At 43.9% G+C, this 26,470-nt stretch overlaps 1 protein-coding gene across 1 annotated transcript in view; it reads right to left on the bottom strand.

Moving 5' to 3' along the window:
- Positions 1-10,839: 10,839 nt before the first annotated feature.
- The window catches only part of LOC112463921, a 157,150-nt gene continuing 141,519 nt past the window's right edge, over positions 10,840-26,470 (bottom strand). The window contains exon 3 of the mRNA XM_025030619.1: positions 10,840-11,292. Within this exon, the coding sequence (XP_024886387.1) occupies positions 10,976-11,292 (317 nt within the window). The 3' untranslated portion in view covers positions 10,840-10,975. The remainder of the gene's footprint in view (positions 11,293-26,470) is intronic.

Consider the following 26,470-nt stretch of genomic DNA (forward strand, 5'->3'; position numbering starts at 1 on the left):
GGAAGAAAGACGGGGAACGCTAATCATCCGGCTTGCTTATTCTCATTTCTCTTCTTTTCTTTCGGGCTCTATTTATTCGGGAGAGGAAAGGGCGCGCTGCTGGCAAAAATAAAGGGCAGAAAGCCCCCGATTCGTCGAGGCATGACCAGCGCGTCCACCAGAAGCTCATACATATGTACGCGGCTCGAACCGGGCAGTGGCAAGCAACCCTCCTCTTCCTCCTCCTCTTCTTCCTTCCCCTTCCCTGAGACCCGCTCCCAGAGGGAGACCCCTCCGGAAAAATGAATATGCAGTCCGCATAGAGGAGGGTATTATTTTATAAAATTTACTATCTCGTGCCTGCGCATTATCCACCCTCCTGCCAACCCCACCGACAGATTCGCCGCGAATTTTCCGCGCTAACGTGAAACCAGACTTCTATAGCTGCGAGATAAAACATTTCTTAAAGGGGGCCAAGCGCTTTCTATCCGAAAATGTGTATATTCCGATTTGAAAGTAGATTTCTCCGCTGTAAATTTCTCTCACAATCATACAAAGACAATCTTGATATATTTGAAAACTCATACACGCAATTTTAATATGAGAAGAATTCAAACAATTGTACATTTTATATTAAAATCTATTTTACGCTGAAACGCGCATCTTAAAATGAGATATGGAATTAAAATACGCAGTGTTGTGACCGTGGAAGAAATCTGTTATAGAGTTTCGTCTTTATAATCCTCGTCATATATAATTTATACCTTCGACGCCTTCTCACCCCACCTGTTCCACAACACTTCCTTTGGCTAGTGGGGTGGTGGCCCTTAACCGAGGTCTAATTACAACGTCGCTCGCGAGCGTAACCGCTTGTGTTTTTCCAAGTGTGCTTCGTGCGCGCGGGGCTATTCTAGCGCTTCTATAAAATTGTAGCCCCCTTATCGTCGTAGAGGAAACGAAACATTAAATCGGCTCCGGCCGACAGGGGCGGGCTTGTTTCGGTGGGTGCGTCTGAGATTTCCTGTGTGGACTGTGGATGCTAGGAAAGGATGGCTTCCTACGTAAAGGGCGCGTCCTGGTGTGCGTCCTCACGTCGACCGCTCGATTTATATATGAGCCGGGGAACATGAAATAATCCGCCCATCTTTACCGTATAAATATAAATGTAGATCGTATCGTCTCGATCCCATCTCCATAATTTAGTCTTTTTGCCTTTTCTAGAAATATCAGTACGCCGATATATTTCTACGATGGGAATGGAATGTAAATTCGTCTTCGTATATTTATTCATTATAATATATTTTCTATTGTAGCGAAGTCGGGCGGGCACACGCAACGTTATTCCGTTCTTCACCAACCGATCGTCGCGCAAACTCGTGTGTTTTTTTACGCGCGCTCTTCCTTTTGCGCTCGCGTGCCAATATCGCGCGATATCTAAACAACTTTATCATTAATGCAACAGTAAGAATTTGTATATAATGGTGCTATATGTACATATGTAATATATGCCGGACTGCCCGCACATAACGGTGATATCATAAGATACGAACCAATAGCCGCAATTGTATGGAAATATGTATCTATGAATGAAGACACTTTCATTTATGAAACCAGATACTTATGTACCGGACACGGGCGTTGTAACATCCTGCTATTATGTGTCCTTACCTACCTATTCGTTCTCTCTCTTTCTCTCCTCCCGCTTTTTTCTCCCTTCGTCTTCTCGCTCTGGTCCCCGCTAGAGCGGGATACCTTTAGTGTCCATCGTTCGTGTAGATATTACGCTATATCGTATCAATGTATATAATTCCGCGACTTTCATGGATTTCTCGCCGTGTTTCGTAATAAGCGCGATATCGCAATCTATCGGTTTTGCAAATCGCGTAATCTCCTCTTCGAAGCTAAACATCTGCTCGCGGTTCTTGCCGACGGAGCCATTAACGAAGGATTCTTATAATTAGCGTTTGACATCGCAACGTCGAATAGGAACGTTAGAATTTTCTACGTTAAGATTTTATTTCGACTCGAACGTCGTCCGCGCGAAGGGCCTTTTTGCGACACGCTTGTACTGCGAGTCGACGGAAACAACGCGCAACCCTTTCGAGGAGGACGAGACGGATGGGGAGAAAGAGGCCGGCGAGCAGATAGCAGAAGGGAAAGGAGAGAACGAGGCTGAATACGCCGACTGTGACGCTTTCCGGTCAGGTGCCGCCCTGACGATCCCTCTCCTTCCAATTTCCACGTCGAGATCCGCTCGCTCATTCACTTGCTTTTGCCCTCCCTGTTTTGCTCTTCCTTCATCCTTTTACCCAAACGTCGCGCGTCGTCCGTCGTCGTCCGTCTCCGAGAAAAACTGGCAGGAAAAAGCAGGAAACGGATTGTTTCCGAATGTAGATCAGGAGGATTTCTTCGAGGAGAGCGCGGACAAGCACCTAGTAACGATACGTTATTCGGTATATCCTCCCTTGAACCGAGAGATGAAGACGTCCGTCCTGACGTCGCGCGCGATAATTGGATTACAATTTTGATCCTTGATTACGTCATCGGCGTTTTATAAGGCTTATCATGCGCGCTGTATTGCACGAACAATCCGTTAACATTCTTATTTCACTGGTCAGCATCTGATCGTATCTGATTGTTAATACCAGAATGAAGACAGCGGTCTCGAGGATTCTTTTCTGTTTACCACATTATTACTCGGCGTCGTAATTATCGCGCTGCCTCGGGAGGCCATTGTCACAATGGACGTCCGGAGTTTCCCTACGATTATCGTACCGAAAATCTCTTCGTGGTCGAGCTCCTCATCGACTTCCTGCCGGCGATGGACGATGATTATTTGTCGCAACGCCATGGTAGACGCGCGTGTAAAAATGATACCGACAACTCGATCTCTTCCATTGTCCACTATATTTGAGACCTATGTCAAGAACTACGACAAGCTAATGACTTACGCATACGTCGTAATAAACGTTACAAGAGTAATTAAAAGGGGCAGAAAAATTATTAGCAATTTAGCCGTTAGACGATTTAGTAATTAGACAATCAATTCCGCTGGCGTAGGTTGATTTTATTCGCGTTTTTGTTCTCTTGCATCGAGAGTTTTTGTTCTCCTACATCGATTCGTTGTTATTATTATTGCCAAGGTAATAATCTTTTCCCATCTAAATTCTCTTTGAACTAGGCAGAATGTCTCTGTACCGCATCATAATTACGATCGGTAGATATTTCGTTCAAATTCTAAAGAAGTAATTCCCGCGCTCGTGCCTCTATCTACTCACCTGTCGCAATTCGCAATCATTATTAAATAAAACCAGCAAGTGTCGGCGTTAGCATACAAATAACTTTTCATTTTACAACATCATCATCGAATCGTCAACGTCTACGATACGATCGACTTAATTGACCCCGTAATAACTTATCGCAGTGTGCCGCGGTTGCGGTTTCCTGTTTATTAAAGCGTCATCGTTTTTAATTCTAGAGCCTGGTCATGGACAATATGTGTCACGAAATGCAATTTTGCATTGTTGCAAATGTTTCAATCTCTTAAAAAAAAAAGAAAGCAGAATCTTAGAATTTTTAGATTTGATTTCTTCCAAAGCGCCATTATCGCTCAACGCAGACTTTTGATACAAGTCTTTTCGAAACAGTCCTCACTCACGTAAGGTCAATCAATTTGATTCTCCTTCTCTCCATGGACACAACGGCGAGTACCGTTGTCCGGTACGTCGCGTTATCATTATCGCGAGCGCGATAATCTGCGCCACGCGCGGTCGAGGCCTCTCTGGCCGTAGTTTCTCCGCGATTATCCTACCGAAAAATCTCTCGCGCTCTTTCTCCTCACCCCGTGCACACGCCAGCCGGGGCCGGTCGTCGTCGACTTCCTGTGCCCGCCGGTGGACAATGACCAGCACTTGCCGCAATGGCAGAGAGCGGCGGGGCAGACGCGCTTCTAATATCTATTCGGCCGATCTAGTTCGCGGAAGCCGCCGTTATTGTGGCACGGGCGTGTGCGTGTGTGTTGTGTGCCGTCGCACACACCATCGCGGTTTGTACGACGCGTACAGGGTGTACCAGGAAACGATCATCACGCGATTTCAGTATTTCGCAATTTGCGCACAGAGGTTTCGGACGCGGCGTCTCAAACGCGTTATCGCCATTAATTCACGAAGACTCCGGAAAGAAGAGGAAAGAGATAGGAGAAATAAGCGAAATTACAAGCGTTCCTGCTTGTTTGACGCTACGGATTTATACACCCCGTATGAATTGGCGTCAGGTACACGTACGTACATACGCGTATCGCGTATCGGCGGGGACCCGCGGCGTGTGCGTGCGTCGGCGGAACGAAGAGGCCCCAGCGTGGCGCGGCATCGGAGAGGACGACGAAGAGGTGGAGAAGGACGAGGGAGACGAAGAACGGGAGGAGATGGGGGGAAGAGGGGGAGAAACACCTCCGAAGAGCCTCTCTGGAAGGAGGATATGATGGCTCGTGGCGTTATGCTCCGCGAGCTGTTATGCTCCTCGGGCACCACCGGACCATAAGCGAGGCTACTTCGCTCCGGCGCAACAGCCGCCACGTTTCTCGTTATATCAACGCATCGGCGTCGGCCAAATAAAGTTTGCGCGCGCCAACTTTTTTATCGCACGCGCGCCTTTTTTCGCCGGCGAGAAGACGAACGATTTTTTTTATCGAGAGCGATTGGACCGTTATTCGTTAATTCAAGTATCCAGTACTTTTTCCAGTCCGACTCGAAGACTGCTAATTCTCGTTGATTGGAAGAAATAGTTTCTCTCGTAATATCAGTATTTTAACAAGAATAAATCTAGCCTTCGCAAAGAGTTAAGCATGGTATATTCTTGCAGCATAGGTTTATACGAATAATCATAAGTACATAGCGATTGCGGACGACGATGTTGCAATCGCAGGAAAAAGAATCATGTGCTCTTCCTATTGTTAGGCATGCAATCACGAATATGTCGTTATCGTATACATACGTGGCGCAATGCTGCGAACGCGACGTTCATCCGATTTCTTGACGCCGCGCCGCGCCGCGGCCGCCTTCACCGGATGCAGGCGCCAATGCATCTAGGCACGAGCCACTCGAGGCTGCGTACGCCGCGCTGAGTGATTGCCGATAAATTATATTTTTTTCCTATAATTTTATAATTTACTACCGTCATGTAGTCCTGATGGATTCCCCGTATATTACGGGAAATACGTGTAATAGTGAATCGATCATCGCATTTTCCATCCCAAATGTTCTTAATCCTTTGATGTAAAATAGATCTCGCTTCAGTGACGATTTAACGCAAACCCATGTTATTTATCGTATCTTCATAATATCATCATTAAATATTTTAGTATTTAAATGTCGTATTATAATTTATAATTTTGTCGTCAGTCATGTACATAAGTATAAACGTTTAAACAATATTCTAAACCATCTTTTATCGCAGTTTGTGACAGAAAACTAAAAAATAATCGTGATACGTCGGTTTTCCTCTCGCGATTACTTTCGGGTCCGTTTTCTCGTCTTCCTCGAGAGACCACGGAACGTGTGCGTCTTGCCGCCGCGCCGTCACGCTACGCGTAATTCTCGGCAGAGTCGGACGCCAATGGATCTAGGCACGAGCCACGAGTCTGCGTCGAATATGCCTCGCAGTCTCTGACCCGCAGTTCCTCTCGGGGCTACGGTCTTCCGAGGAGAAGGAAGGGGAGGAAGAACACGACGAGGGCCCCGGAGGAGGCGGTGGAAGAAGGGGTGGCGGCAGGGGGGATAAGTTAGCGTTCAGCATGCGTAAGGAGCTGCGAGGCATTATGCCTGGAGGCCCCTGCGAGGCCGGGCTGAAACGAGCGAATAAGAAAGTAGTTAAAGTCACGGGTGGCGAGGGCGGTAGAGGTGGCGGTGGTGCCACCGAAGGTAGAAGAGGGCAAGGGGAAAGAGGTAGACAGGGGGAAGAGGAAGATATAGGGGGTCCGCCTGCCACGCGCTGCCTCTTCTTTCTCCTTCGCCTTCACTTCCTCCTGCTCCTCCTCTCCCCTCCTCCCCCTCTCGCTCATCTACCTCCCTCAACCACCTCCTCTTCCGCCTCCTTAACTCCTCCCTGACTCCTCTTCCATCCACTTTGGACGATCATCTTCCGTGCCGCAATATGTAACAACGACTCGTCACACTCTGCTTGTCGGCGCACAAGATAATTGCCCTCATTATAGTTATTTAAAAAGCGCACCGCGTGCGCGAACGCGCGCCACCGCCGCCGCCTCCGACGCGATTGAGCCGCCGATATAAAGACGCTGCCAAGCGCGAATTAATCGCAGGGGATGCTAGCGAAGGGCGGGAGGGGGAGGGGGAGAGGGAGAGAGAGAGAGAAAGAAAGAGAGCAAAGAAATACAGACGGTCGCGCGACCGCGAGGTAGCTGATGCTTTCCGTCATTCCGTTCTTAGGGGCAGCATTAGCTCGTTCCACTTCAGAAGAGTCGCACTAGCTACATAACGAGCTGGACCGAGAGGACACGCGAAAGTTAAGAGTACGGAAACTGATTTTTATAGGATAACACTCAGTCCGTTATATTTACTATTTTTACCATTTTTTCAAGATATCAACGAAAAAGATGATTAGATAAAGAAAAGAATTTTCATATTTTGTCATACAATTTTCACCTTATTTAATTTAGACAAGTTTGTTGAATTTGCAATTCTACATAAAATGAAGGAGGAAAGATTATTTCTTTAAAATGTATCAAATATAAGGTTTTATATACATACTAATGGTGAGCTTTGTATAGCGAAACGCTATCTATTTCTAATGTGCTATTACCAAGTGCAGTAAGTACGTTATAAGCCGCCGCGACGTCGTTATTTTTTAACGAAGAGCCAAAGGAGATAGGCATGCTCCTGATTTTCTGGTCTGGTTGGGATTATGATGTTGCAACATGCAGCGAACGCTACTATTTCAGACACAAAGTGCTGGAATGTGCGTTTATTAGCGGTCGCGGACTTTAATGCATGGCGGCGGAGGCGAATCATCGGACGTGCTGTATTTGTATAGCGGATACCGTTTTAAGTAACGGTAAACACCCGAGAAAACGTCGGGGTGGGCGATAATTAAGGCACCGTCGGGTTAAGCCAACCGTTTCCTCCCGAATACCGAATTAATCTTGAAATCGACGGAATTAAGGAGAAAAAAGCCGAATTTCAAATTATAACAATTAAAAGACGCGAAAGAGAGAAATATTAATTATAGAACTCGCAATAATAATGATACAGAATTCATGTATTTTTTCGTAATTTATGTTTTACGATTTAGAGTCGATGAATTATCGCCTATATCAAGCGGTAATACGCATCACGATGCGAAACGTATATCCAATGATAAATGGCGGTGTCGAATTCAGACGAGCGCGAGAAATTGGATTATTTTTGGTATCCGATAAAAGCCGACGTGTATATATCCGCACCGGTTCTGTGCTTTCTAAATACGTTTGCCGCTCATCGAGCATCAGATTTACGTTTACACGCGCGTTTAATATATCGGAACGACGATGGAAAATTCATGTTCATTCGCGACCGCGTACGTGAGATTCTCGCCACATAGAACGCGCCGGAAACCGACAGTCAGAAACGGTAACTTGCACATCGAGATCCTGCGTTTTTGTCAAGATCCTAATCGGCGGCTATCCTCAACTCTAACGTGCATAATTTTTGTTATTATCGCCCACAAACTCTCTCCTATTGCTGTAGCAACGCTTAATAATTGCTTTTTGGCCAACTCGCGTTATCGCTACTGGAATATTAAACCAGTGGTCCATGACATCACTGAACCTTTACTTATATTTACTCTTCGGTATTCAACGCAATTTCTTTAATCCGATCTTCGTTCGCACATGAAGACCGGATATAAGTTCGAAGTTATATTTTTAACCTCGTGAAAAGAATTCGCACGACAAAAGTATCCCCGCAGGTCTTCGCGGATAAAAAATTGCACCGCGGGCATCTCGTATTTGTATTCAGCAGGATCGTGAGGACGCGATGCGGTCCGATAAACGTTCCGCGAGATACAAAGCGGCATTACCCTGAGATATAAACGTAGAAGCCACGTGCGCGAAATATATCTGCGCGGAAGCCATTTGTTGATGATCTGAAACCGCAGACCGCTTTATCAACGTGGGAATTTTTCCACCTCCCTTGTACTTTTACATGAGGCCTATGTATATTTTTTATACAACAGTACGCATATGTGAATATAGTATTATAAAGCTTTTTTTAGTTTTTAGTAGACTTATAAAATTATATTTATACATTATATTTATACATATGTGTTGGTATTATGCACCCAGTTTGTGAATTTACGTTTTAATCTCTTCTTTTTTCATCGTTATATCTGCTCGTTCGATATGACGGCGAATACACTTGTTAGCCGATCTCTGTTGGTTAATACTATTATTATTTAACTCTAGGAATTCATGCCCAGGCGAATCCCCTAAAGCGCGTGCATTTGCATGCATTTAAACCGTGCGCGACCGCATGCATACGGGTCGCATCTTGGAATCATCCGCGGGGATTCCACGTGCCGCAATGCCGTAGAGATACAAAGTTATAGGTACCGTACGACGCAACTGCGGGGCACGCAGGTGGTAGATTTTCCGATCGCGGTTCCCGCGTGTGCGCGGCCACGATTTGTGCGTCGTCGCGCGCCGTCGTCATCGTCGGGGACTTTTCGCGAACGAAGGGGCCGCGAGGCCCGGGGCCCCGTGCGTCGATTGTTCACGACGACGCGGACGCAGCACGCGCAGCAATGAAAGCTCGACGGCACGAGTAAAAAGCCTGTGAGGTAGACATAAATAAATAGATAGTGGGTGTGGTTGGTAAGGCCGCACACATGGCGTCGTGACCCGTCGTCTCCGTTCGTGAGCTCGAGGCCAGCTCGAGTTATGCCCCGCGGAATGTTGCTCCTGCCGCGCGCGCAAGCGAGCGAACTGCAAGCAAGCGCTTTCGGTATCGCGGTTAAACGTAGTTTCGCGTGCACTTGTCTCCTGTCCCCTTCAATTGCGTTCCTCCTCGCGACCCCGTGTTCATCAATATTTCGCGTTTCTGCCGAAAATCTAGGAAATACGTTGTACGATTTTTATTTGACGATAGACGAAAAGTCCAAGGAAATCGATACGGCATAAAAGATTCCGCGATGATGGATAAATAAATAAAAACGCTCGCAAACGTTACGCAATTACAAGAGATTTTCGTTCAAAGAACGAGCTCTTTCGGTCGTTTACGAACCGTAACGGGGTCAGATTGGGGTTCCGTATAGCGTGCGACGATCGAGGGTTGATCCGGAAATTCAGGAGTCTACAAACGTGAAACGTGTGCGTCGTGTAACGCCGTTCATGACTTAGCACGGTGCTTGGCTTTGGCGGTTGAGGCTGCCGATATACAATGCCGCATTGTTTCGTCGTTGCCATCTTAGTCGGTACTCGGTAGCACATAAACTGACGCCAAGCCAATGTTTATTATCTTCTTTCGCGTAACAAAACAAAATATCCCGACATTATATTATCCGCGTTTCTTGCGAGTTCGTGCTCGCAATCAATCTCCTACATAAAATCCGGGAGGCCGATACTCCGTTGTATTTTCAAGCGGCGCACGAAGCAACATGAGGATAACCAACTCCGAGTTTGTGCAACTCTTAGGAAACGGATGTTTTAGAACAGATAAACAGATGTGCACCGTGTTGTTGGTAGAGTTATAATGCTAGACAATTATCAAAGAATATGTTGTTAGTGTTGTGAGGAAAGATATCTAAAAAAGAGAGAGAGAGAGGGAGAGAGAAAGAGAAAGGAATGATCTAAATGTCGCGCACCAAATGTCGAATCAGAGTACGAATACAAAGTGAAATATCGAGATTTGCAGACTAACATTTCACGCACATTTTCTTTTGCGTTCTACATAGGAATCGAAAGAGGTCATCCATCCACCTCTCGTATGAGCCAGGTTTCCACTTTCATGGATGGCCGCCCGGCTCGTGCGCCCGCGCGTGCGTCACGATTTTATTTTCGTCGCCAGCAACGCGACTCCCGTATTTCGCGAACAATTATTACATATTCTTCGGATGGAAAGTTTCCTTTCTCCCGAAAGCGGCAGACGAGGTGAGGAATCACCGCGATAGATTTGCAGATAGAGTTTCGTTGTGCCAACAGTGAAAGCCGCGATCTCTGATCAGCCTTGGCACTATTAGATGCGAATCGAATTCTGCGTCTCGCGATGCGCGAATCTTCTCCTTATTTTCGCGCGACAGGAAGAAGAGAGAAAAAAGGGGAATTGGAAAAAAGCCGCGAGAGCCGCGTATTGGCGGGGGAGCTGTGCGTATAGAGAAATAGCTTTCTTATTTCCATGAAAATTGCGTTCGGCGATTTCGACGACAATGCCATTCCGGTGTTTTAAATGCAAATCCACAAAAGGAAAAACCGTAAAGGCATTATAATTTATATTACTACATGTGGCAGCGGCGCTTCCGGCGAAAGAGCATAGGCGCAGTTCCGGTCAGCCCCACGGGTTGGAGAGATCCTACATCGCCAGATTATGAGCCCACCGCCGCTTTTACAATGGATCGTCCGCCTCTGAGTCGTACGTCAGCAAGAATAATTCTGCGTTACCGCCGCTCGCGCTCGTCTTGCCAGCAAAATAACACAAACGATCGCCGAAGGGCGTGCGGCCTCACGCGATACAAATATAAAAACTATTTTTCTTCCATTGTCTACACGGGATAAATAATTTTCTTACGTCTTTACAGATATTATCGACGTTTATTACCCAATATCTTAATGTAATTATAAATTATGCTAAGAGCGAAAGTATAGATGGTGTGCACTTTCCATGATTAACTCACAATTATATTTATCGATTCTCTATGATACATTTGTGATATTAGCGATAGACAGGCACGTATAACGAATAAATATTCAAGATTAAAATAAATAGCGGAAGAAAAAATAGGATTTTTCAAACTATGCCAAAAATTGACCGTTTTTGATGAATTCCACGATCGCCTGGACAGTGGTCTGGAAGCGCACAAAATTCTCTCGACCATCCTCGGGAGATTTGGCATTGTAGATAGCGTTCGTGTACGCCGAGGTCAATTCGGACACCAATATCTGCGCTTTTTTAGCGGCCGCTTCGATCGAGCCTGTGGGCGTCTTAATTTCTTCCGCGGTCCTCACGACTGCCTCCTTAATGATTTCGACGAGCTTTGAGTCATCCTCCGTGTTCGAATCCCCGCTCGAGATCTTCTGCAGGATGTCTCTCATAGCCGCTACGTTCGCATCTTGCAATCAAACAAGATAAAGAGGTCTGGATTAATCGAGAATTAAAATCTAGTTGCATGTATAACTCTAGTAATAACTAATTACAAAAAAATTGACTCTACTCGCTTCGATTATATATCTTTCACCTGCGGATTGTGTGGTTGTTTCCCTAATTATCCTCTGGGACTGCGAGACAGTGCTCGCCAGCAGAACGATCGCGACAATTGCAAACTTTGCCATCTTCGGAAATCGCATCGAGCAGCAAACTGTCAATCGGTTGTCCAGCCACGCTCTCTCTCTTTATATGAATGCATGTCCCCGCGAGTGCATCGGGTAGGGATGACGTTATGTAAAATGTAATTTGCCGTTCGTCGTGTACGCGGTCGTTGACCATTATAAATGATTCTAATGGGTGTCATTAAAAAAGAAGACGCGCGAGAGAAAGTGGAGCGTCGCAAACGGCATGTTTCAAGAAAGTATGCTTTGTTTTGATTTCTATCCGTTGACAACCGGAAGAAATTAGCTCGAATAAGATAAGTGTTGAGCGAAGCATCTTTTTTTAATTACCTGTGCGATTTTCAACTGACCAAACGAATATTAATCCGTATTCTTATACCTTCGTAATCAGAAGAGTGCTGATTTTGCAATGATCTTCTAAAGAGAAGAATAAAACGCCTGATTTCTGAATTATGTTACAGAGCTTATCATATATTTTTTCCTTTTACTAGACATCACAGACGCGCGCTAGTTAGCTATTACTATTACATTACACTATTAACCCCTTGATACACAAAACTATTAAAATATGCGATGACAGATGCTCACGAAGTAAGTCCAGTGAGAGATCGGCATCGCGGAAAAGCAAGAATAAAACCTCTTACACGGCTTTTTTAAAAGTAGGCGTTTTATATTTATTACACAACGCAAGATCTTCGAAATTATGCATATGTCGTCATGATGTTGCGATCGGAAGTAGTGAGAAGGCTTCAACCGGAAGCGGTTCAAATCAAATGTTCTTTGTCAGCGAATTGTGGGTCGCGAAGCGAGTTTTTCTCAACCGAGCAGCAATCGTCGTAAAAGCGCTGCTGCAATTTTTCGTTGCAGTCTCTATGTACATCGCGATACACGCAATTCGACTCGACACGACGACGCGCTCAACAGGTCGGTCGTTCGCGGTCTCCCCCCTTTCAAAAAATGCAGAGGCAATGCCGATACTGGCCGACGGTAAAAGTGCGTGAACACAGGGAGGGAGTGCATCCAGCCATGATTCCTCCTCACCGATTTTTACCCCCTTCTTGCCCCTTTCCGTGTGCCTCGTTCTCTTCCCTACCCCTGCCGTTACCTTGACGCGTCGCGTCAAATTAAAGGTTGCCGAGTCGCTTTCCACCTGAGAAACGATTCAAATCTTCTGCAACGATTCGCGACAGCGGTTCAGCTTCGCGATTGTCCACCAGATGTTCCCGAATAAAGGCGAACAAAGCGAAAACGAGAGTCGGCTGAAAAAAATCGTGGTCGACGCGACTTCTAATCGACGACGTTCGCCGCGGATGAGACTCTCTGCCTTGCATAGAGACTCGCAAGAAAGCGTACCTTAATGCGGGATGAATGAAAATACGGGTGCTTGAGTAAGCTTAAATTACATTTCATTCATGCAAGAAAAGCAGACACGCGGGAGTCGTCCTTCCGGCTCGCGTTGCGCACGTATCGCAGGACGGTGGACTTGCACGTAATGACGACTGGACTATAATGTGTATTATCCCGACATCCTGTACGGCGGCGACTTCTTATGCGTTTCTCTCTTGCGTCTAGGGTGCCGGCCCTTGCTGCGTTACGACAGCGATTACGATCGTAGAGGCGACCTTAATTTTTGTGCGAACGCTCGCTTTTTGCAGAATGGCAACACTTTCGTCCATTCTGCTTCTCATTACCCATATGGATCACTATAAGGCACTTACTATTGCCACATAAACTGACTTTCCGAGCGGTTTCTGATCGCGAGGTAGTTACGTAAGATCTCGCCCGAGTAACGCCCAATTTTTCCGACGCACAAAGAAAGGCGTCCAAGCGGAGACGCGAGGGCGAAATATCGATCGCACGTACCATCGATCACGATCTTATCTGGCGCACGGACATGGGATTCACGTCGACTGGCAATGGGATGACGAGGAAACACAAGGTCCCACGTATATCGTGAACAGTACAATGTATCGGTACGCTTCGCTCCGCACCGCGCTCCAGTACCGCGATCCACGATCATCGATCCACGATCACCGATCCACAATGAGAGACTCGAGATCGCAGGGCGACGAAGAGGGTACTCGTCTCACCGATCGGGGGGAGGGGAGGTGAGAAGAGAAAACCAGAGCAGACCGATCGACGGACAGTCTTTATTCTCGTATCGGCACCGGACAACGCCAACGATGGAAGCGACGTGGGTCTATTATGGGCATGGGTCCATATCGCGTGGAGCACAATGATCAGTGCCGACGCGCAGAGATCCTCTCCGGATCGTCGAGAAACACCGGCCGCGTCGTCGAGCAGGCCCCGCTGAATGAGATCCCAACGTGTTCATCTCGCGCTTGGGGGATTATGGCGAGCGTGGGGCGCCGAAGATCGACAGGACCGATTACGTCCGCGCTGACTTTAAGCCGTTTTAAATGCTGCCATTCAACCCGGACGGGCAGTCTCCTGACCTCGCCGCTCGCGGTGCACCGATTTGGCGTTTCTCGCCGGTTCTTTTCTTATATTTTGTCTCACACACAATGCGCGCTCTCTCCGTAGATGCGAAGATGGCCTCCGTACCCGGAAATCGCGAATGACAACGGTCCTCTGCAACTTAATTTCTTCGTGAAAGTTATTTCGTTGTGGAAATTAAAAGATCGATCATTGTTTTATTAATTACATCAATTGTATCAGGTTTTTCTTCTTTGACGATTGTCTATTTCTGCGGATTTAGATGTTGTAATATTTTAGATGCTAGAGTTGGAGTAGATTCTAGTGAAAGACCGGCCGACTTAGAGAACGGGAAACCGAGATTCGGTACGGCCTGTGGGGGTTCCGCTTGATCAAACCGTGCGATTCTCACATGCAATCGCGGGGATCCATGAAAAACAATTCCATGAAATTAATAAATCTATTCTCGGGAGGACCTCCTACGACGCAGGCGACTTTTTAGGGCAACGGACGATTCCGCGAAACGTGGGTGATCCAATTAGGCGCGGCTGCTCCAAAAAAAAAAGAAAGAAAGAAAAAAATCGTCGCGGTCACGAACGTTATCCGTTTACGCGCAACAAGATAAATTAGCACGCTTTTTCGCGTCAAATGAATTTCGCGACGGAACAAGATCCGGCTTTGGCAACGACACAACGCGGCTGACAAAAATAATAAACAAACTTAGAAACAGCGGGGCGCAAGTGAGATTAAGAAGACCGCGTCTTCACCGAGACGGCGTGGCTTTACCACCCGTCGATCGATCTGTCGCCTGATTTCTCTTCGCAGCATCGAGTCACGGTGCTTTTTGTCGGCCGCGGCACACTGTAAACAGGCGGCGGTTTCCCAGATGTAGAAATCCTCATCTTCCATTTCGTCGAGGAACTGTAATACAATGGCATACCTAATCAAAAAATCACGACGCTTCGAAAAAGCAAAACATTTCGCGCTTGTTCACGATGGCGATTCCGCTGGCGGAATAATCGTCGCGTAACGATGTACTTTCCATCGATTGACATTAACTTTTTCTACGCCGCGCAGCGACAAATAGAGAGAGAAAGAGAGAGAGAGAGAGAGAGAGAGAGAGAGAGAGAGAGAGGATACGGCGCCCCGGATTTCCTTCCGATATTCGCGTAATTAGGCTGTTTTACTATTATTCGCAGTTTTGTGAACTTTCACCGCGACGTAGCTTCAAAAGCTCCTGCGTTGAATCCAGACACTCTGTGTACAATACCTTGTAATATGTATATATCACATATAATCATTTTATGCACGAGGCATTCTATATTAAAATTACTATGTTCGCGCGCAACTTTATCTCGCGAGATCTTCTCTCGATGAAATAACTGTGTATATAGACTTAAAGTACTCGATACAAAGCAGGCGATCATTAAAATATCGCACGTGACGTTCGAAGATGTAATCAGGGTGATCCGATGAAGGATGCACGAAGGTGCTCTTTGAAGAAATCTCGATATGGCATTCGAAAAATCGACGTTTTGCTCAGGGGCAGGTGTCGTCGTGTCGGCGCGGCGTATCGAGTTAAGGAAGTTGAAAGAGTGGGTAAAAGGAGTTACGTTAAGCACCGGCTCATCGTCGCCTGAGGGCCTCGTTATCATAGTTTAATGACGATGGGGCGTTTCAGTCGCAATGGATTACGGTACACGCTAACCGGCAATATGAATGAATTAATAATCGATATAATGTTCCGGCGAGCTCGCTGAGCTGGTCAAGACTTTTAATGCGAATTGGCGTAAAAATACATCCAAGGAGTTTGGTAATTTTAAGTATTTTGAAATATTTTAATATCTCAATGTGTAATTAATTGCGAGGAAATAGAAAGTTAATTAGTGCACAGTAAAACATACGTTTTTATTCAAAAACAGGTTTTAAACCACGGCTTTAAATCATCTGCATATTTGAAATTTAGCATTTAACATTTCAATGGAACATATGAAATTTTACAAGTGAGAAAAAAGGAGAGAAAAAGAGAAATGCTCATAAGGTACTTGAAATTATTAGACAATTTAGCTTATAACTTACAAGACTCATTCTTAGACGCACTGCGCGACACAGCATCGGTTTAGTATGATGGGAAACGTAGTATTCGAGCAGAAGGTTAGTGTGAGAACGCGCGGGGTTTCCTGAAAACGATGTTGTACGCCGTAAAACGCGACAGTTTGCACGAGCATTGCGGACGGCGTATTGCGGTGTACATCATAGACAAAGCCTGGATTATTTTTCGCGGTGGCAAAGGAAGCGTGCCGGTATTGTTGCCGACCACGAACAACAATAGTTTCTCCTCGCTCGCCTCCGCCCTCGTTCGTGTTACACTAGTTTGACTAGTCTTCTAGAAGAGCAACTCGTACCGGCACAAGGAATGAACGACGTTCGCTTCTAGGTCTATCTGAAACCCTTGTAACTCGAGTTAAGGGAACGTAAATTGAACGCCAAGTTATATAATTATACAGTATAAATGCCCCCTTGCCTCCGTTCACACTCACCTGATGTTAACGTAACGGCATTTCCTAGTCGTGAAATTTTTAACGCGCTAATTAAGTGACTGGCGATATCTGCTACCTCGCTAACATTCTCATTATTTTATCTTATCGACATATTTGGAATCGTACGTAATTACAGTTTATCGTCTTTATCGGATCATTAGAACGTTTTTCTGAATAAATCGGATTCATTTGGCGAATCATTTGCACACCGATCTAAATCGAACCAATTCGAATTACGTTATACGACGCTGGATTATATCGTTGACTGTAGAATGCGTTAATTAGTAGCTACGAAAAAGTCATCGGGAATATAGTACTGGTAGGAGATTACTGGTCTTTGATGGGTGCGCGACATTATATATACATATATACATATATATATATATATATATATATATATATATATATATATATATATCAATTTATGCCTGGGTGTCAGGATTAATAACACGGACTCGGATAGATAAGACCGGGAGCCGCATTGAAATGCTTCCATTTAATCCGCCGGGTCGGCCCGTTTACGAGGCAATTCAGGGGCGAATTATGGGCGTGCGTATGAGGATTAATCACGGGCCCTGCGTGCGAGCGTGGACGTACACGCGCACATTCACACGCAAGTATACCGGAGCACATTAATTTGCCGGCTATAGCTACATCATTCCACTGTGTACCTTCTACAGAATTTAGATTTGTTTTGTAATAACGAAAACGCGAAAAAGTTATTGAGATAAGACGATAAGAGTCTTATATATAACTTGCAATCAAATATATGAAACAAAGTCATCCAGCTCAATTTTAGAAGAGCTTAGGATGATCTTTCTATGATATTCATAGATCTGTTTGTCGACGAATTTTGGATATGCGAGCTATTGCGATACATTATAAATGTAAAAAAAAATATTTCTGTATCATTTGACAGCTTCTTAAGATTCTTCTTAATGCACTCAAGTATACACGCGATGCAGTAGCAAGATAGAAGGGAGACGCGTGTATCGCAGGCGGTGGTTTTGCCGCTCGCGCGTGTGTTCACGCATTTATCTGCACGCGAGTCGTCGTTGTCGTGCATTGGTCGACCTAATTCTGCGATTTGTCACGCCTCTTATTCCACACCTAGCTTTCACTGCTATACATCAGGGGGCGGACGTCGAAGGTATTAACTGTGCGACCTGGAAATCGAAAAAAATGCGAGATATGTCGCATTCTCAAAAGAAATCTTTCCGATTCGATTGTAGAACTCTGTCTTGATCATAGTCACTTAATAATCTTGAAAGTGAAAAAAGCTTCGCTAAAGAAAATCTTATTTATTTGTAAACACTATTGTAGAGACTATAATCAGGTCTTTAATTAATTTTATAAATATTCGTGATAAATATAATAAATATATAATTAAGCACATACAGCATATTTTGGATACTAAGATTAATAACTTTTTAGCATGGGAGTTGCATTGTTTTTTATATGTTTAAAATTGCTTAAAATATCTTTATACTTATACACTTAAAATCTCCTGATATTTAGTGGAGGGAAATAAGAAAGAATGCGGCTGGCTTAAAATAATCGTCACGTCGTCTCCGGATTGCTCGTTTCTCGTCCAACCCGATAATGACACCGTCACTGACTGCGTAATGTTAGCTACAACCGTAGTAAAGCAGTTTCATGCCGCGCGACAAGCATACAGGCGCCGTAAAGGCGCGAATTCAGCGACTTTATCAAGCGCGGCCGAACATGGCCGCGTGAGATGTCTTAACGACTGATTGGTATTAATACCCATTGTTAAAATTGAGCTGCGATATCGATCGACATGTCGATACAAATTGCGAGGCACGAAAGCATTTGGCCGCTTATATGATCTAAAGTTGACGTAGCACTGATCTGTCTTTGATCCTAAAATAGAAAGATGTAATACGGAAATTATACTATTACAAATATCAAGACCTCGCGAATGACGTCTGTAAACGCTAATGCAAATACAAATGTTCGGGTGATGTCGATTACATAACGGTGGCGACCAGGTTTGGCGCTGTGAGTAATATAGATATATCTGTCTGGTTGCAGAGATATAATAACGTACCGAACGTTAATTAGCAGTTTCTCTAGAATAAAATTAGCGTATTAATAATATTTTAAACTGTGGCCTTAGTTAGCTTTCACATTAAAATTTATTGCGATACATGACTACATTACAATAATATTTATATAAGTTTACTTCTCTTTTTACGTTTCTCTTTTTATGGGTTTACTAAATTTTACATATAATTTATGTAATTAATTCTCCTGTCGTATTATATAGATATCTATATTATAAAATTACTAATCTAGCGTTGATTATAAAACTACGTTGTTTCTTATTAGTTATCCATGTCACCTCAAAGCTTTTTGTGACTATTGATACAGTCTGATAGTTCAGCTCTAATTCGCTTCTAATCGCTATGTTGCTAGTGTACATTATTATATATACATATTATATACACTTTCTCTTAATTTATAATATAATGCTAACTGATAAGTTTATAGACCGGAATCTCTCAAGCAATACAAATTATTGAAAGCAAGAGTCGAAAGATTATTAAGTTGTAGTGTCCGAACATAGTCATGTTTAAATAAAATATCTAATAATAAAAATGTCGAGAGAGAGAGAGAGAGAGAGAGAGAGAGAAAGAGAGAGAAATAATCGTAAGATAGAAGTTGACATATTTCATTATACCTTCTTAGCTTCCGCGAGGACGGTTTACAATTGTGAAATAGTTTCCATCGTTTTTTCCTCTTCTTCCGTTTCTCTTTATGAGAGCGATTTGTCGCAATAATGCTGTATTCCTCGCGCTTGTTTCTTCTCATTCCGTCGGATGTTGCAAGGATCATTGATTATATTTTTCTTCAAACGACGACACTTTGTGTCTACACTGTCTACTTTTGCATGATCATCCATTATCGATCGCGCTGGCTCGGGCTGGATCGATCGATCGATCGATCGGCCGGTGGTGCATACTTGCTCGCCGGAATGCGCGCAAGAAGGTGGCAAGCAGAAAAGAACGCGGGGTCTAGAGTTGATTCCGAAGACAGGAAGGAGCCTGGCTACGGACTACGGATCTGGTGAGCTGTTCAAGCAAGTGACGTAACGCTTTTGCCTGCAAATGAAAATCCTACTCTGGATTCCGTCGTTCTTTACGTTCGAGGAAGTAATCGGCAAGAAAGATTGGCTCGGAACGAAGGAGCGTGCGACTCCATCTGACCGAATGATCTTAAATTGTTCGCACGTTCTTCACGCGCGTCCCGCTGATTTCCGTCACGATGCCATTTCGATCGCACTGCGTTTCTTTTTGCATATAATATGAATTTAGAAACGGCAACACAACTAAATATGCAATATCCCGACGAAAAAGAACGGCGATAAAAGAATATCTCGTGGCCGTAACGTACGTAATATAATTCGTATCATGTACGTAATATAGCAGCGCAGATGCATTTACAAGAACGATCCTCCGAACGTTCGCGCACGCAAACGGCAATTAAATGCGGGAAGGATGAGGAATGTTAACGGATAATTTCTTGCAAAATGCTGCCGTAGCATCTACGCGCATTCCTAGTATCCGCCTATGCATATGCAAAGATACGGGAGCTGACAAATTGCGTCGAGGACGCTCGTTGTATTAGCGGCGACGGCGGCGTCGTTGTCGCTGCAACAAGAGATAGAGACAGGAAGTCTCTAGGATGCCTGTAAACGATTATATACTGGCGTGATACTTTACTTTTATTCCATCGCGTAGCGTAGGCTCGTGCATCGTTACGCGAGAAACAGCCATGCGGAAATGTCGGATTACTCGCAAGATATAAAATGTTTATTTGAATCCTTTGCGTGTGTGATTTGCATGTATTCGGCATGTGTGATTTGCAGTTTGCGTAGAAATCTGACTTACGTACCGTTATTATGTAGCAAATAATTGATCAAAATTTTTGAAATTTAAAATGATTGTTTCATAAATGTGTATCTTTATATCGCGACCTAATTAATTTAAATAATATATTATAGAATGTATCAGGGTATACATATAGGAACAGAACGGAATCAGTGAAAATGCTGATAGCTCCGATCGAGAATGCTTTATAGACTGGCATTTTTTTTTTATAACATTATTAATGATGTTATTAAATTTGAGATCCTTTACAGCTCACCGTATATAAGCACGATAAGAAGTATAAGCAACTCTAAGGCGGATGTTATTTATACATTTTAAATATTCTCCAGCAAAGGCGATCAGAGGTGGTTTGGCAACTTGTACACTGTCAAACAGGATTAGATCCAGTTTTCGTTCGACTTGCTCTCTTTAGCACACTCACGATCGCACTGACAGGTTGATATAATTTCCGATAATTTACCAATAAATAACTTATTGAGCGCGAACCACTCTCCATCCCGCGGGAAAGGTTCCTCATTTCAGCCTAGCTTTCTTCCGACGTCTTACGGTTTTTATCTCGGTTTTAATTTATCGAGAAGCCGTCGAGATCGAGCGTAATAAAAGTTTTTTCTCGTTTATCAAACAGCGATTGGTATCTACAAACTCTTCACGATAATATAAATTTATAAACTCTATGCAACATTTCTTTCTCTTTCTCTTGTAAGATAAAGATTTTATATAAAACGAATTAAACGTGATACTATATAGCACATATTCTAAACGAAACTCTTTCTCTCTCCGATTAGATTACGGATTCTGTCGGCAGTCTGATCCCGAGGGTCGCCTCTTTATAGCGTGTTTCCGGTCGCGCCGAGGCTGCACGTGACTCGATACTCTTCAGTTCACTTCACAGCTACCTGTCCCAATTTAATCTATCCCGTTCTTCTTCGTGGTGCCCACACTGCCCACTACCGATTATCGATACCAGAGGGAATCCACGCGACCGCAAGACTCCCTCTTCTACACGTGTAAATAATACACTAGCGGGCTACGCTGACTTTCATCTCCCTCCGCGATCTTACACCTCGTAGCCACGATGTAGTAGCCGAGCAATATTTTTGTAATGAGTGCTCACGTCTGAATCGCATTTCGGTTCTCCGCGAGTCGTGACTTGATCAGACTAACCCTTTCTCTACTCCTTCACCGTATATCTAAACTTTTTTATTCATGCAACTCTGACTCTCTTATAGACTTTCGATTTACTGTGCCGATGCAGCCATTTTTGAATAATGTCGAATATCCGTAAACAAAATGAGATAACTCTTTTTTTGTAGAACTAGACACACGTATTGACATACCGGTAACATTTTACACAATTAAGAATAAAAAAATTTTTTTTCGGTTTACCTTCTACGTCCGGCTAATAAAACATACGCGGTCGAGGACCTTAAAGCGACGTGCGGCACGCACGCGTGAAATCGAATAGGAGCTCGTATACCTACACGTCGAGATATTGATGAGTGCGCACGATGCGTATCGGGATTCGATTTTTAGCGACAGACAGGCAGGTACTGGCGATGATAATCATCTGTCGCTAAACGGTTGGGATCATAAAGCGTTGGTGTCAATAAAGCGCGCGTGCACCAATCGTCCTCGTTGCCGCCGCCGCGCCGATGCATTTTTCTGGTGCCGGCGGGACTCATTCAGAAGAGACGCTCATCTTATGAATGGGCCTGAAGTACCGGTTAGATGTGTCATTAGCATAGGCATGACCCGCGGCGACATCGCGCGTCCTCGTCGTCCCGTTATCCCCGCTGCCTTGCCAGCGGCGGAACGATCTCCCGATGCAAATTGCCCCGATGCAAATTGCGTAATCATCCTCTAACGATTACAGCGTCGCGCGCTCGCGCTCGCGCTCGCCGCTCTCATTACGATTACGCGCGGACACCCGCGGCCAGCCATCACTCTCGCGGGGTCTCGCGAAGGAATCGCGCCTTTGCCTTCAGGTTCTCGCCTCGTCGACTTTACAGTTCTGTGGTATCTCGCTACTAACTTGCCGAGCCGTCACAACGTGGTAGTTTAACCCTTTGTTTGTTTATTAAATAACAAAGTACTGAATAACAGAATATAATCCTCAACAATTTTCTCTCTCTCTCTCTCTCTCTCTCTCCACATTTTCCAATACAATCTTGTAAAAGGAAAGACGAAAAATTGGAATGATAATAGCGACACTGTTATATAAGAAATTTTATTTTAAAGTTTGCTTACTGTGACTGAGTCAGAGCTCTTGTCGTCGTGAACTCTCGATAAAAATAAAAAAAAAGAAAGCACGAACGCAACGAACGACGCGGGGGACGACATACAAAAGCTAATGGGTTAGCAGGTGTTTCGAAAATGTAATCGGCCGCGGAATCGATTCTCCGTTTATACTTTCCTAATCGAACTCGACAAAAAAGCGCCACGGTAAATTGTAGGCGGCAATTAGGACGGCGATCAAAGAAGAAACACTCTCGGCTACTGCGGTTTGTATCTGAAACGATCGAATCAAATTTGTGTCGTGCTCCATGAAGAAACAAAGTATCGACTCCAATCGGGTCGATCTGTTATTTGTAAACCGCGATACAGTCACAAAATTGTACAGGGTGATTCAAAAGATTACTGCCAAATTTAATCCTCCACATTCAATGCAAGCAATTGCATCGTCGAACAGAACTCTGGCTCTCTTTAATATCTCAGGTATCTCACGTAATTCTTAACAAAATCTTAATAAAAACAAAATAAAGCCAGTAGAAGAGTAGCAAATTGCGATTATTTTATTGGTATATATATTAGCGGAGTTCCAAATATTAAAAGGTCTGTACTGACTCAGGATTACTTCGGAGAACATAGGTTCTTAATCGAAAGTTGTTCTATTTTGACCCCTCTATACGCTTCTTAAATTTTATAATTAATTATCGCGTGCAATTAAGATCCTTCAAATGTGATTTATCATACATTATATGTTTAAGAATTAAATAGAACTAATGCAAGTGAAGGTTTATACCGAATGTGGAAAAAGTGTCACGATACGCGCGAAACTCGCTCCCGATGGAGGCAATGTCATGACGCGATGATCGGTTATTAGCTCGCATCAAAATCCGTGCGGGCACGAGAATGGTTCTGCTCGACAGGATAAAATCATGGAGCGTCGCTGGCCGCTGATGTTTACGTAGAAATATAACACCGGTCGAGAGAATTTCTCCCGAAACCCTCACGGTTCGGCAATCCTTGGTGCTTCACATTTTCTGCCTACGAAACTGTAAGCGGGGCGTTGCTTCCGAAGCGAAGCGCGACGCGAGACAGGTGTGACCAGGTGTCACGCTTTTCAGGTGTTTTGTGCCAACGAAAGGGATAGCCTTTCAGAAGATGAGACTATCGATTTCTTTATTTACCTACCTCTATCATCTTGACACTTGTGGTCGATTATTCTTGTTCCGAACTTGAATTGATTCCAAGGGTCTTTTCGGTGACGAAATTACATCCTCGATTCATGATATGTATCCTTTATCCTGCACGTTATCTACGACACGTTTAACATCAGCATGTTCTGGAATTAAACCGGTTATAGAATATTTTTCCAGCATTTAGAATAATAAAAGTAAGATTTTTTGTTAAAGTGGATGAGAGCTAGGACACTTGATAACGGAATAGATCTTTATCCCGCTGCGAAAAACTTCACAAGGCATTTTGTTATAATAGAAACAAATTGTTGGATAATTTTATGAATACTTCTCACTTGTTTAATAAAATATATCAAAATAACAACAATTTATTCGTATTTAGACTAATATTTGAATACTTCTAGATCGAACAATTATTATTCATAATTCTTATACTGACAAAGAAGGATATATACGTTTTAATCCAATTTATTCTATTTATATTAGATATTAATCTGTGTTACACTGTAGTTATCTACCACTTTGGCGTGAAAAAAAATACAAATTATGCATTACACAATACTGATCCGAGATATACTATGTATGTACGCAAATTTTGCAAAATTATTTATCGACGTCTGACATCGGCAAATTGGCGTCGCACGCCGTGCGAAACTTATTTACGACGCTTCGACTATTATATTAATAAGAGTCACGGCACCGTTACTCAGCTCGATTTCGCTCAATCGACTTTATGTAATCGTCCCCCCCTTTCTCTCTCTCTCTCTCTCTCTTTCTCTCGAAAGAGAGCAAAAGAAGACGCAGATCGTTCCGACTGTCAATTTCTCGGTAGAACGATAATGATCGGTTTTGCACTGTTGTTTATTAGTTTGTCGCGGTCATTGTCCGTTATTGGGCATTACGATCTCTCGCTATTCGACGTGAATCTTCGCCATCGTGGGAGAGTCGTTCGATCTGGATCACCACGAAAGGGATCGCCGCGGGTAAGAGAATCGTGTTTCGCGGCATTTGCCACCGTCGACCTGGTGGATGAGCATGCTATGTCACGGTCACTTGATCAGGGAAACGTTTAACGCTCGGCGAAATCAATGAAAACATCCTTGGTAATACTTTGAAGTGATTGAGACGTTCTAACAGATCGTTCGGCGCAATGAAAGAGAGATGTGATGAGAATCTATAAAACCGCCGCCTTAAATTTTACTATTCTGTATTTACAAATAATAGTTTAATAATGGGTAGGATTTGTCAATTTCTTGTTAAACTTGACGGGAAAGTTTTGCGTAAAATTCCACCGCAAGAAAGTTTAAAATATATGATATACACGTTGACGCGGAGTCTCACGTTCACATTTTGCAGTTGCATAAAACTGAACGTGCGCTAGGCGAGCGCTACATAATACGATTATGATGCGATGCCCGGCATCGCGTAATAACTCGTGCGGCGATGTTGAAGTGACGTCGAAATAGCTTAGAAAAGAACGGCAATGCCCAGCGCTGTGCATTGAATCTCGCATATATCACAGACCGCTCGACTCGCTTCCGCCTGCAAACGAAAGTAGGATGATGGCGGTCTATTATTTATACATAAATGGAAGCCCGCCCGCGCTCTGTCCGCGTCCGCGCTATTTTCACTTCGTTACAGGAGTGAAATTCTTTTTATACACGATGCCCGCGCGGAATCGCCGGCAAAGAATCACGATGCAGACTCGATAAATTCTGCGCGTACGTACTATTTATGAATGCGAATGTGCAAATGCGCGCGTTGGCTGAACATAATTTTACATAGAAACTCACGAATCTTTTTAATAATTCATCGCACGAAAACATATGCGATTTAAAAATATGATTTTGCGTTTTTTTTTTCGACATCGTAATAATATTCGCGATAAATTTCGGCAGAAGTATGTAGTGTAGCGTCGAAAATTCATGCTTCTCAAGAATTAGAAAAATCGAATGTAAAATGATTTTCAACTAATTTTAACATTATTTTTGTGTTTTTATCAATATACATTGTATATTTATTCAACACGTACACATATATGTATATATACACACACATAGAATGCTAAGGATTTACGTTCGTTATTAAGTCGTGATATTGTTTATTTTGTTTTATCGAAAACTGCGATAGCCAGTTAATTCAGTTCGATCCTAAGTTGATTATTATTCTAGTATCGTTGCGAGATATCGCGACGTCCCGATCTGCAGATCTGAGTTATGCAAATTTGGCTTTTCGTAGATCGCGACGGAATATTCCGCTAGTGACAACGTTATCGCTTGAATTATCTCGTCGCCTGCAGAGTCGTTGATATTCAAAAGACAGGCGCGCGGAAAATTTCCTGAAAAGTCATGTTTGATCTGCTATCATACGTCATATGATATGCATTGATCGCCCCGCCTAATCGTTTATAACCGACTAACGGCAATCTGCCGATCATCGGCTGTATATTACACACCTGTCGCGTGCAAACGATGATCGGTGAATCAAATTCTAGCCTCAGTCATGCTGCGTGTCATCCTCGTTCCAAATTTACATATTTTCTTATCATCACGTATTTTACGAAGGATCGAATAACAGTTATCCATCAGCGATCCGCTAGTCTTATCACTTTGATTGCAACGAACAAATCGTTGCTTGAAACCATGGTCTTAA

Source organism: Temnothorax curvispinosus, unplaced genomic scaffold, assembly GCF_003070985.1.
Source record: "Temnothorax curvispinosus isolate PA1 unplaced genomic scaffold, ASM307098v1 QBEX01013735.1, whole genome shotgun sequence".
Classification (NCBI taxonomy): domain Eukaryota; kingdom Metazoa; phylum Arthropoda; class Insecta; order Hymenoptera; family Formicidae; genus Temnothorax; species Temnothorax curvispinosus.